The sequence below is a fragment of the Xiphophorus hellerii genome, chromosome 7, assembly GCF_003331165.1.
Source record: "Xiphophorus hellerii strain 12219 chromosome 7, Xiphophorus_hellerii-4.1, whole genome shotgun sequence".
Classification (NCBI taxonomy): Eukaryota; Metazoa; Chordata; class Actinopteri; order Cyprinodontiformes; family Poeciliidae; genus Xiphophorus; species Xiphophorus hellerii.
In genome coordinates, this window is record NC_045678.1 from 29,617,706 (window position 1) to 29,630,463 (window position 12,758).

Genomic DNA, 12,758 nt, shown 5'->3' on the forward strand with positions numbered 1-12,758 from the left:
TGTTCCACATCCTTTCTCAAGATGGTCTTCAGGACAAACTCCTGCAAGTGTACCCAGAACTCAAAATGTCATACGACCAAAACAAGCAAGCTCTAAAAGTAACTGGCTTTGTGGACGAGATTATTAATGCAACCCAGTTGATAAGCAACGCAACATTAGGATTAAAGCGACAGAATTTAGAAGTAGATGAGTTTTTGCTTGACATGCTGAAGGACGAACAACAAGAGGAGGCCACCGATATACTTCTAACAGCCTATGGCATAAAAGCAGCCTTGGAGATCAGTCCACAGAGGGTGCAGCTTGTTGCTGTTTCTGACAAGGACCTAATGAATACTCAAGACCATCTAAGCCAAATTCTGAAATCTGAATCCATCAAAGTTGAAGACCTTGAAGTCCTGAAGAAACCGGAGTGGCAGCAGCTGGTCCATCAGCAGGAAAAAGCAAACAGTGGGTCAGGAATGAGAGTTCAGATCATAACTCATCAACAGCAAGTGATGGTGTCCGGTCACAAGGACAGTGTGGACAAAGTTAGTATTGAACTAGAAGACTTTATAACAGAAAATGCACATGTTGAAGAATGTTTGCTGTTGAGGCAAATGTCATCATTGAGTACCTGAAAGGTCAGACAACCTTGTTGAAGCAACTAGAAGGGGTGGAAGTGTCCTTTGGAAATCAGGAAATCATCCTAGTGGCTGTAGATCTGCTGTGAAAGATTGCAAGACCATAGTCAAAGATTTACTAGCTTCTGTGTGCTTTGATAGTTTTAAAGTCACAAAACCTGGAGTCAAGAAGTTCTTTAAGGAGAAAGAACAACTTTATACTTCCTTGATTAAGAGTGACACTGACTGCCTGGTTCAGCTGGCTGATAAATCAAATGAAGAAGACGACTTTGCCTTAGTACAGGTACAACAACCCATTTACAAAGTCCAGACAAGTGATGGAGTGGAAATAGTGGTCTCCAAGGCAGACATGTGCAGTTACTCTGTGGATGCTGTTGTCAATCCTTCTAATGAGGACTTGAAACATACCTCAGGTCTTGCTTTGGCACTTTCTAAAGCTGCAGGTCCTCAGTTGCAGACTGAATGTGACCAAATAATTCTGTAAAAGGAAAACTCCGACCTGGAGATTGTGTGTAACAGATGCTGGAGGAATGCTTCGTTGCAAAAAGGTGATCCATGCCGTAGGACCCTATTTTGATCAAACTAAGCCAAAGAGGGCTGAGGGCCAGTTGAAAAGAACTGTTAAAGAAAGCTTAGAACTAGCTGAAAAGTGTGGCTGTGTGTCTGTGGCCCTTCCTGCCATCAGCAGAAATCTTGGCTTCCCACTCAATCTGTGCCTAGCTACCATTGCTAGAGCAGTGAAGGAATACTGTGATGAGAAGTATGATGACACCTTGAAGAAGATTCATCTGGTGGACAATGAGGACAGTGTTGCTCTTGGTCTGGAAATTGCTGTAAAGCAGGAGTTTGGAAATCATGGAGTTAGTGTTTCATCTCAAAATGCTATCCCTAAAGTTAGTCAGAAATCTCCATTGCTCAAGCTAGTTCCACCTGACCCATGCTTGTGCCGAGGGCAGACAAAGAGGGCTTGAACATTGTTCTTAAAAAGGGAAACATTGAGGCTGCCAAGGTAAATATACATGTTTTTCAGTGTTTAATTTAGAGATGAAGGGTTAAAATTGAGTGTGTCCTCCTTATGTCTGTCATTTGTAGAAAGATATTCTGAAAGCAGAAAGAGGCTTCTCTAGTCCTGATGGTGGCACCTAATAACGCTAATTTCATTACTCTGTGTGATTCAGTGCTCTTTTAGCAGATAGTCTTTATTCTTTTATGAAAGACCACTATTTAGCTTTTATAAGTTTTTTAATTAGGCTTAGGATCCTGTCAGAATTTCTTCTTCTTTGTCTAAACTCACTGTACTGTACTTTACGCTGTTAGTAAAGTATGAGAGCCTCACAGCCTCACTACTCAGTCTACCTCTCTAGTTTTACAGACCTAAAGAAGTAGATAATATGTGAGGACAGAAATATTATCTTGACCAATACCATTACTATTTATTGTTTTTTTCTTTTCATACAAGATAAAATGAAATTGCACATCTTAATTAAGTTGTGCCATATTTTCAGACAGAGGTAATTGTCAACACTGTGTCAGAAGATCTTTTATTGCACAAAGGGGCGATTTCAAAAGCCATCTTCAGTGCGGCTGGACCCAAACTTCAACAGCTGGTACACAGCCAGAAAACCAGTGGATCACCAGGCGAGATTGTTGTTACAGACGGCTGCAAGCTGAAGAGCAAACAAGTTTTCCATGTAATTGCTTCAAGCTGGGACAAAGGCCAAGGCGCAGCTGAAAAGGTACATCATATTCATTGTAGTGAAGGTTCTACGTTTTAAACTTGAGGCTGGTGGAATGTTTACACTCGCCACTGTGTGTCGATCAGGACAAACTGAGGAGGGGATTTCCTGCTTGAGAATCTCTCTTTATTTGTTGTTACAGCAATAGTACAGATGTGCAGCAGAAGGTAGGCATGGAGTTGGAGATGTATGGATGTGGAGGTGAGGTGATGTGGTCTAAATCGTAACAGAAATAAAGCCCACGTTACTTCACCTTACACATTATCAAGTACAACTTGCCGCAGTGACATCTGCTGGCCACAAACTGACTACACGTATATCGATTGCTACAACCGATAGCTAACAGGCTAACCCACGTGGAGTTAGTAAAAGGTCGCATTAAACCGGCGACTCTTACGAATACAGCATCAACATGTAATACAGACGGAACTACTAAATGAACTGCCTTGGTACATTTAACAGCAATTACTCACAGTAAGTCAAGAACCCATATCGATATCAACCGAAACCGTAAGCAGCAGCTGCGTGTCTCCCAGAGCTATAATGCCTCTGCAGCCGCTGAATGTGCTATAACGAACTCGCCACCAGGTGGCGCACCTCCCTCTCCCAGTCCAAAGTAATCAACACCTGAGCCTTTGTAACATTCATAGTGTAAAATGTTTTAAATTTCTTTTTGAATCAATGAAACTACCAGGTAATCTGGTTTACAAAATGTCTTTCAGACTCTAGCTGGGATCTTTCAAGATTGCTTGGATTTGGCAGAGAAAACTCGTTTGTCATCTATAACTTTCCCAGCTGTTGGTACCGGAAACCTGGGTTTTCCAAAAAATCTTGTTGCCACTTTGATGCTGGATAAATTCTTGGAGTTCAGCAGCCAAAGACAATCCAACAACCTTAAGAAGATTGCAGTTGTTCTTTATCCTGGAGATGCAGAGACTATTCAGGTAAGCAAACAATAACAATCAATGTCATATTAACTTGCTAAGCAGCAGTTTAGAATATACTGAACAGCAAGATCAAATGCAGAAATGATCAAGAGGAATGTTACAATATCCTAGGACTATAGCTATAGTATTTCTTCAGAGTTACAACATTTTTTTGCTTCGGGATCTAGGAAATTGAACTTACATGTGTTAATTTGAGTTAATCATGTACTGTACGTTCTCATGGATACTTGGGAATTTATGAAGAATACTGTAGCATTTCTCTGAAGTATCATCTGTAGGTGCTTCTTTCTACTATACTGTCCTCTCTGAAGTTAATCAGTGGATTTATAGCAGAACTTAAAAATTTGTTCTATCTATTGTAATTCATTTGTAACTCACATGAGAAATGACTATTATAATAAAGTATCAAACAAATTTTGCAGATATTTACAGATGAATTTAAGAAGAGGTTTCCCAGTGCCACGGGTCTTTCAACAACAGTTCTTGCACCTGCAGACTCTTCACAAAGTACAAGTAGGCAGTTTAATGTAGTTTAACTTCCACAAGTCTTGAGTAGTTGCCTAATTTCAAGGTTAATTTGTTATTCTGTCTGGTTTACTGGCAGGCAAATTTTCTAAAGTTGTCTCCAGTTCAGGAAAGCACGAGACTAAACTGGGAAACGTGACAATTCAGGTAGAAACTGGAGATATAACAAAGGAGACGACTGATGTCATTGTTAACTCTTCAGATGACAGCTTCACTCTCAAGTCAGGTAAATCAGTTTATATGTGATTTTATCTGTCATACAAAATATGAATAGCCAGAATGCATGAAACATATACTCTACACTTCCATAATAATATTAATTAATTGTCATAGATATAGTGAAACCCTGGTATTCAGCCACCAACAAATAGCTCAATTCCATGAATACTATAGGTTCCTTCTAAAAAATGATCAAAATCTCCTTACACTGGGTTGGGCAATCCTGATCCTCGAGGGCCGGTGTCCGGTAACTCTTTATCTCCCTGATCAAACACTTGAATCCAATAGCTGAATTACCTCCTAAGTGCAGTCAAGTTCTCCAGAGTCCTGCAGGTATGTTGAAGTAGAGATACATCTAAAAGTATCCCTCGAGGCCTGGAGTTGCCCACCCCTGTCCTTACAGTTCAAACATCATGTGCAAATTCATCCACTGATGCTACTGAACACATCATCAGTGATGTTCCTGGAATCACTGGGTGTTTCAGGTCTTTCAACATCGTACACAATATTCCAGGTGACCCACCCAGAAATGCTCAGTCCACATTTTGTCATGATGGCTAACTAGCTACATTGACACCATGGTTGTCTTCTCTTAAGCCACCACACTTCAGATGTTGCCAAGTATGATTCTCCTCCTGGATTCTCCCTTGATGCCAAGGCTACTCATGGCTTTGGCCAAAGAGCGAGCCACAAAAACTCTGCAATCTACCTCAACTAGGAAGCACCTCGCTCTCTGACCTGCCTGCTTACAGCCACTGACCAACCCTGCATACTTGGAGAGCTTTTTCTCAAAGGCTTCTTCCAAGTGATCTTCCTACAGGACTCTCAGCTCCAGCAGAGTACAGTGGAAACCGTCTTGGCACGACCACAGAAGCTAACTTTCATCTTCCTTTTTTCTGCTCTTTAGTGTACAACCAATCAGCACTAGGAATGCGCAATATACACTGTATACAGTCGAAATGTTAGAAATTTGTCCTACAATAGAGATCTGCAGTCTATCAGTTAACCATGGAAATGCTTATTGATGACGTAATCAGGTAGCATCAGCATGGCAGGGAGCGCAAGGAAGAGCTTGTTAAAAAGGCAAATTCAAAAAATGTAAATTATTTGGACCTGGTTCAAGTTTAACCTCCTGCGGTGTTAGCGCGATGCTCAGGAGGAACATAGAAAATGTCATGGTTAGACGACAAGGAAGAGCCGTGGGCCAGAATGATGGTCTGATGATCTTTCCAAAACTACAAAAAAATATAAAAAACTTGTAAAAGTGCACAGCGCAACCCTGAACTCAGAGAGAGAAAAACTCATTGGGTTTAAATGACAGTTTAAGTTAAGACCGCAGGAGGGTTAAACAATCATACCAGGAGCAGAAAAATGTAACCTGCAGGGTATGTGGATGAGAAGATATACAAGTTATTTGTTTTACCAACATAAAATGCAATGCAGCTGACAATTAGTGTATGATTTTTTTGTTTCTATTGAAAGATTTAAACAAATAATATCGTGATATATGTCGTTACCACGACACCCAATGTACATTGTGATACATTATATCACAATATGTATTGTGATATAAATTTTATGCCATATCGTACACACTAATCAGCACCAAGGAAAATAAATGGCTTTCCTGGATTGGCTGCTTTGCAAATACCAGCAGTAGCATCGTGCCTTGCTATTTCAGCTTCCCAAGCCGCATTTTCTTTCACATACTTGAGAAACACTCCTGACAAAAATACACAAAGATGCAAGTTTTCTCCAAATAACTGAATTATCCATCCATCCATCCATCCATCCATCCAGTTTCTTGTCCCTAGAGGAATCTGGAGGGGTGCTGGTCCCTATCTCCAGCTAACGTTTAAGGCGAGAGGCGGGGTCACCCTGGACAGGTCGCCAGTCTGTCGCAGCAACACAGAGACAGACAGGACAACCAACCATACACACGCCCTCACATCTAGGGAGAATTTAGAGAAACCAATTAACCTAACAGTCATGTTTTTGGACTGTGGGAGGAAGCCGGAGAACCCGGAGAGAACCCACCATGCACAGGTAGAACATGCAAAGACCCCAGGCCGGGAATCGAACCCAGGACCTTCTTGCTGCAATGCAACAGCTCTACCAACTGCGCCACTGTGCAGCCCATTAATTGAATTATGTTCCACAAAAAATTTGCGTTTACTAAACCACAAATAGGTGGTACTGTACATATTTTGTAAAATAAAGCAAGTAAAACTATTCAAGTCTAGTTGAATAGTCAACTAGACTTGACTATTCAGTCAAATCTAGTTACACCAGAGGTCTCCAACCCAATTCTTCCTCAGGTTTTAGGAGGAGGAATATCAATATTCTCCTAAAACCTGGTAGACTGATGGTATATCATATAACATTAAGTCTAGTTACAGGTTTAGAACTAATGTCCGGACCACCATATCGGATGTTAGGTATGTAGATTGGAGTTGGTGAGGATGAGGTATAATCTGCTGTTTTAGTACTCAATAGAGATGTACGGTACCTAGCTTGATGTTTTGATTAATTTTTTCAGTGGAGTTCAGATACAGCAGTCTAGGAGACATAGTTTTGGATTAACTATATTATGAAGATAAACATTGGTTGTCAAAACCTTCAAACCTTTCACTTCCTCTACCTTCCCAGGAGTATCCAAGGATATTCTGGATGCAGCTGGTGTAGCTGTTTTAGAAGAATGCCAATATCTTGGTAAGAACATTAACACTTGCCTGTTTATAGCATGCAAGCTTAGTTTATAGTTAATTTAGTTCTGTAACTAGATTGTGATTGTGAACCCCACCAGGTTCCCAGCCCAATCCAGGCATTATAATGACTGTACCGGGAAACCTAAAGTGTAAAAAGATTCTCCACCTGGTCGTTCAGTCAGACATCCACAGTTCTGTAAAGGAAGCACTCCAAATGTGTGTGAAGAAATCCTACACTTCTATTTCATTTCCTGCCCTGGGCACAGGTAAGACTTACTAAGAGATTCAAGAATTTGTTTATACAAAGAGTTTGTTGCATACAGCAAAATGAGCTCATCTCGTTTTGATGACATATGGAGATCTGGCTTATGGTAGATTTAGTGCTTAGATACCAGATAACCCTGATTTTAAGGGACCAACAGAGAGACTTCTCATTACATTTCATCATTTTTATTTGTTTGGATCAAAAGTATTTGACTGTATAGATTGGATTGGATTAACATGTTAAACTTTTTCTGCTGCACTCAAGGATGAGTCTTAAATTAGCCCTTTATAGGTGGGACGGAACTTTTTGAATTTGCAGATTTGAGCCATCAACCACTTGTATTGCCTGTTTCCAGATCAAGGCGGTGTGCAGGCTAAACAAGTGGCAGACTCCATGTTGGACGCTGTGATTGATGTTTTCAGCCAAAACACCTCCAGCTCCCTGACTTTGATCAGGATAGTCATCTTCCAGCAACAGATGCTAAAAGATTTCTACAGCAGCATGCAAGAAAGAAATGTCATCGCACCAAAGGACAAAAGCGGATTCTGGTCCAATTTTAGCCACAAGCACATTGTCACACCTTTTCTAAAATGTAAGTATGGCAAGAAAACGAGTTTTGCCTTTATAATGTTTTTATCTGAAGTTCTATTTCAAAATATTCTTATTCTTACAGTGTTTGGATCAGAAAGTGCTGACAACAAACAGGAAAACAAGGTGTCTGATATCAAGACTGTCAAAGTGGATCCTGCCGTCTTCCATATCTGTGGTGCCTCACAGGCCAAAGTAGATGCAGCCAAGAAGAAGATAAATGACCTGATATCTGATGAACAATTCAGCACAGAGATAGCGGACAACGACATCTTGAACTTGTCTTCTGCAGACTGTCAGAACATTATTAACATCCAGATGAAGATGGGTGTGAGCATCAAAAATCAAATCACTAATGGTCAAGTCTCTGTGATCATTGAGGGTCTCAGTAAAGACGTGCTCCGAGCCAATCAGGAGATAACTAATATGCTGAAGAAGGTGAGACAAGAGCAGGAGCTGAAAAAGAAATTGGAGCTGGCAGCCACTGTGGCAGAGTGGCAGTATCAGCAACATGGGCTTTCATATCAGAGTTTTGATCAGATGACCAACTATGAGCTTGAACATGCGTTGGAGAGAGCAACACCCACTCTAAAAGTTACCATCCATGGCTCAGACTATACAGTCCAGATGCCTAAAGGACCAGCCACTGACAGCAAGGGAACCATCCTGCAGATAAGACGAATTGACAAAATACAAGGTATTTGAGCCATAACTAGGATGTTGTTTCACATTCTGCCCCAAAGTATGTAAAAGGCCGTTTTGCACTGGAGGGCTGGGCTGGGTTCGGTGATGATTTTGCACTAACACTTAGAGCCTCTTCCCACCCCACTCTTTGGAACCCAGAGAGAGTGGTTCCATTCGGTCCGGCCACAAACAGGAATAGTTTGAAGTCAGCCAATCATGGTACATTTGCTGTTGTGGTGGCCTATTTTTCAGATTCGTTGCAAAACTTGTCAATGTCTGTCATTTTGACTTGGGGCATCAAAGAAATCCCCATCATAATTTATTTTGATCCATCAGTTTTATAATGATGATGATGACAAACACCACTTCAGCCAAAGTTTCAAATCAGCAAACATTTCTCTAATGGAAGTGATTAAAAGTCGGCAAAACTCAAAAACAAGGGGCAGTAGGAAAACATCCTGCAGCAGCGGTTCAGCTGCATCAGGCGCACTAAAACGCCTCCATAATTCCTCAACGCACGGTGAGCTCCCAGATTCGAGAGGCATTTTCTTCAGAGTCCAGGTCAGAGATGGTACTTTTACTGATTGATTTAGCTCTTTCCGCCCAATGTACTCTATGCATAAGTTGAAAATGTTGGTGCTTCTGCCACAAGGTGGTCATGTGTGAATTGTAATCTGTCAAAATGATGTCTGACTTACAGGTTTTCCTGTCACTGTTTTTAAAAAATTGGTCAAAGTCAGAAAATATCCCGTTAACACAACCCCTGTTCAGATGAGATTTTATTATTGACTGAGGTCAAAGGTGAAGCTGAGGAAATTCTTCTCAGGACTCTGGGAGAACCTCTGCAGCTTCTGCAGGAATTTGCTTGATATGACGATTCCCACTTACTTTCTATGTGGCTCTCTGCTCAATGCAAATAAAACCAGGGACAACAGGGCTGGGGCTACCGTGGTCAGACTGGTCCAGCCTAGTCATTCCAGTGCAAAAAAGCTTTAGAAGTCAAAGATTCAGGTGTTTTCTGATACACTAAACATGTCTTGTATTAACTTGTGCTGTGTATTCTTAGTGATGTTATAACTGTTTCTATTATATGCTGTTGTTGCTGTGGTTTCTAGGCTTTGTTTTTTTTCTTTCTGCAGCTGTAGAGGCAGACTTCTAGGGTGTTGAGTTTTCTCCAGGCTTCTTTTTATCCTCTCCTTTTATTTCCTTAGATATTTTCCCCACCTTTCTCCCTTTCTTCTCTGTTTTCTGTCTATTGCATTTGAAATAAACCCAATGCAATTTCTAGTAAGAATTAGTAAGAATTAACATATACATATATAAATATATGTGTTTGAAAAAAAGAGTAATACCTGATGTTACTGGTGTTTAATTTGTGTGCTACAATTACAACATTTTTCCTTTTCCAAAAGTATTTGAAGAAATGACAATAATATGTTTTTATTTTTTGTAGGTGACGATGTTCCTAATCTTTGGGATGCCATGCCGGCTGGAAAAACATGTCATGCCGTCCCCATCCTTGCTGCTTCTTCAGAGTACACAGAAGTCGTCAATCTCTTCAAAGCCACATGTAATCAAACCGTCACCAAGGTAACATAATTTGTAGTGTTCTTTTTTTATTGTGATTTTTTTAAATATTATTTATGCTATTTTTATCTGGCCTCAGCAGCCATGTAAGCTGATTGCCTGCTTGTGCTCATCAGCTGGTTGCATAATGAAATATGAACCTGTGTTTGAATAATTTTGACCCTCTGGATTATGTATTGACCCTTTGCATGTAGTGATGAAGTGATGGGAGAAGCATTGAACAGAGAGACTGTGATTATTTTCCCAGGAGTGTCCCGATACCAGTATTTTCCAGACAAAAGACCGGTATCAGACAGAACACAACTACAAGTACTTCAGTTCAAACACTTGTCGAAGTACCGATACTGAGTTGTAAACAAATGTATTTTATTTAGAGCAGAGTGAATCTTCTTTTTAAGCCTACACTCCCTCTGTGCAAATCTCGAGCTGGGACGGGCTGAAATTATTTGCAGCTTGGGCTTCTGTGACCCATTCAGCAAGCCTTCAACAAGGCAGTTCAAAGTGGTTTACATCATGAAGACCTAATACAGTAACCAGTTATGAAACAAGCAATAAACATTATTATGTCACATGCCATCATCAAAATCATCAAGCAAATACACAACAATTACGTTGTTCAGTGTTCTAGTTACTACTAATCAAAAGCAATTCTAAACAGGTGGATTTTTAGCCTTGTTTTAAACAAACTCAGTGTTTCAGCTGTTTTGCAGTTTTCTGAAAGTTTGTTCCAGATTTGTGGTGCATAGAAGCTGAATGCTTCTCCATGTTTGGTTCTGGAGATACAGAGAAGACTGGAACCATCAGACCTTAGAGGTCTGAAGGTTGATACAACAACAGCAGATTTTAAATGTATTGTGTTGCTAAGCCTTTCAGTAATTTATAAACTGAAAACAGTATTTTAAAGTCTATTCTCTCAGTGTAAGGACAATAGAACTGGGTGATGCGCTCTATCTTCCTGGTTTTAGTGAGAACACCAGCAGCGGCGTTCTGGATCAGCTGCAGATGGAGGATTGATATTGAGGCACACCTGTGAAGAAACTGTTGTAGTAATCAATGTGACTAAAGATAAACGCCTGGATGAATTGCTCTATATCTTGCTGGGACATTAGTTCCCTAATCCTGGAAGTGGGACGGTTTCTGGCACGTCAGGCATCCTCCCCAAAGCATCTGACTTACATGGAGAAACATGTAAAGCACAAAAACGAAAAAAGGTCCGATCACAAAGAAGTTGGATAAAGCACTAAAATAATGCACTCTCTGCTCTTAGATTGAAAGGATCCAGAACCCTGGACTGTGGAAAGGCCTTCAGATCAAAAAACAGGAAATGGAGCAGAGAAATAATCATCAGAACAATGAGAAACGTCTCTTCCACGGCACCAGTGAAAACACTGTCCCCATCATCAATGAACGTGGCTTCAACAGAAGCTACGCAGGAAAAAATGGTGAGACTTTCAGCAATTTTTTTGTCTTCAAGAGATCTGTCTGCAGATTCAGTAACTTTTAACCAAAAATTTCTTTGTAGTTTTATTCTAGTTTTTGAAATCTGATCAAGTTTTAAATGATATATTGTAGTGCTATTACCTAAAGGTGTAAATTAGTCTGTAAATTGTCCTTTAAAGCAAAACTTAAGAAAATGGAGACTGACTCAAGACCTGTAAGCAGCACTGTATTATTTATTTGCAGCATAATTAAATACTGTGTTAGCTTTTGACATGTTGTTTATCTAATATGGAGAACTTCTGTAACTATGTCACATATTTACACACCGACTGATCTATTTTCAGCTGCCTATTATGGAAACGGTTCCTACTTCGCAGTTAAAGCTGATTATTCTGCACAAGACACGTACTCTAAGCCCAATGCGAATGGAGAAAAGTTTATGTACGTCTGCAGAGTGCTGACAGGAGACTACACCCTGGGACAACAAAATATGGTCGCTCCACCATCCAAAGGAGGCTCCGGTGTCCACATGTATGACAGTGTGGTGGACGATATGACCAATCCCAAGATGTTTGTAGTGTTTCATGACACCCAGGCCTATCCTGAGTATCTGATCACCTTCAAGTAGCAACAGCCAGAAAATGTTAAATACAAATGTAACATCTAATAACCAAGGAAAATCTAATTTTCTTCCTGAAATACTTATTTTAACTTGCCTTAAGTTCATTTAATTAGTACTTTGTGTGTTCTGGCCCATTTAGTGCCTTAAAGTGATGCCTTAATGTCTCATAAATATTTTAAAATCGGTTCCTTCAAATTAAGAGCTTCCAAAACATGTTGTTGCCTATGAACTATTTACACTATCTCACTCCTGTTCTATAAACCATGCAATTGTAGAAGTTTAAGACTAACAATAATTTCTACATTTAAAAATGAAACAAACCTTAATGAAAACTCAAGAATGAGTTATGAACAAGCACAGGTGATTTCACTGTTCACTTTTCTTCTATACTTGAAGTAATAAAACATTCTTGAACAAGTTCTCTCTCATTATTCTGCCGTTTTGTAGACAGAAATGATTTAGTTAATTCTTGCTGACATAAAGCGGAGAGTCTGATTTACTGCCAGAAAGTGAAAGAAATGTGCTTATCTGTTTTTTAAAAAGTGTCTCCTTTACTAGGTAAGAATTATAAAAGCAGGTTAATCTTTGGAAGGCATTTGGACTTTATTCTTCAATAAACTGCTCTTCTTTGATCTTTTGTGTTGCTGATTGTTATAGCCAAACATTTGGGTCCGCTACAGCAACATATTATAACATGGTAACGTTGAGTAATTACGCGCACCGGAATAGAACAAACTGGATAAAACAACATTACAGCAACAATACACATACATTCAATTTATTTCTATTCTCTTATTGAAAGTCAAACTGATTGCAT

At 39.9% G+C, this 12,758-nt stretch overlaps 2 protein-coding genes across 2 annotated transcripts in view; both read left to right on the forward strand.

Annotated features, from left to right (window-relative positions):
- The window catches only part of LOC116722754 (protein mono-ADP-ribosyltransferase PARP14-like), a 47,791-nt gene that overhangs the window by 4,909 nt on the left and 30,124 nt on the right, over positions 1–12,758 (forward strand). The window lies entirely within an intron of this gene.
- LOC116722756 (protein mono-ADP-ribosyltransferase PARP14) lies at positions 1,121–12,573 on the forward strand. The gene is made up of 12 exons (XM_032567030.1): positions 1,121–1,629; positions 2,126–2,356; positions 3,079–3,300; positions 3,726–3,816; positions 3,908–4,054; positions 6,697–6,759; positions 6,854–7,021; positions 7,376–7,612; positions 7,694–8,305; positions 9,746–9,882; positions 11,147–11,321; positions 11,664–12,573. Exons 1-12 carry the CDS (start codon positions 1,558–1,560, stop codon positions 11,945–11,947), a joined length of 2,439 nt encoding a protein of 812 aa, XP_032422921.1. The 5' UTR covers positions 1,121–1,557; the 3' UTR covers positions 11,948–12,573.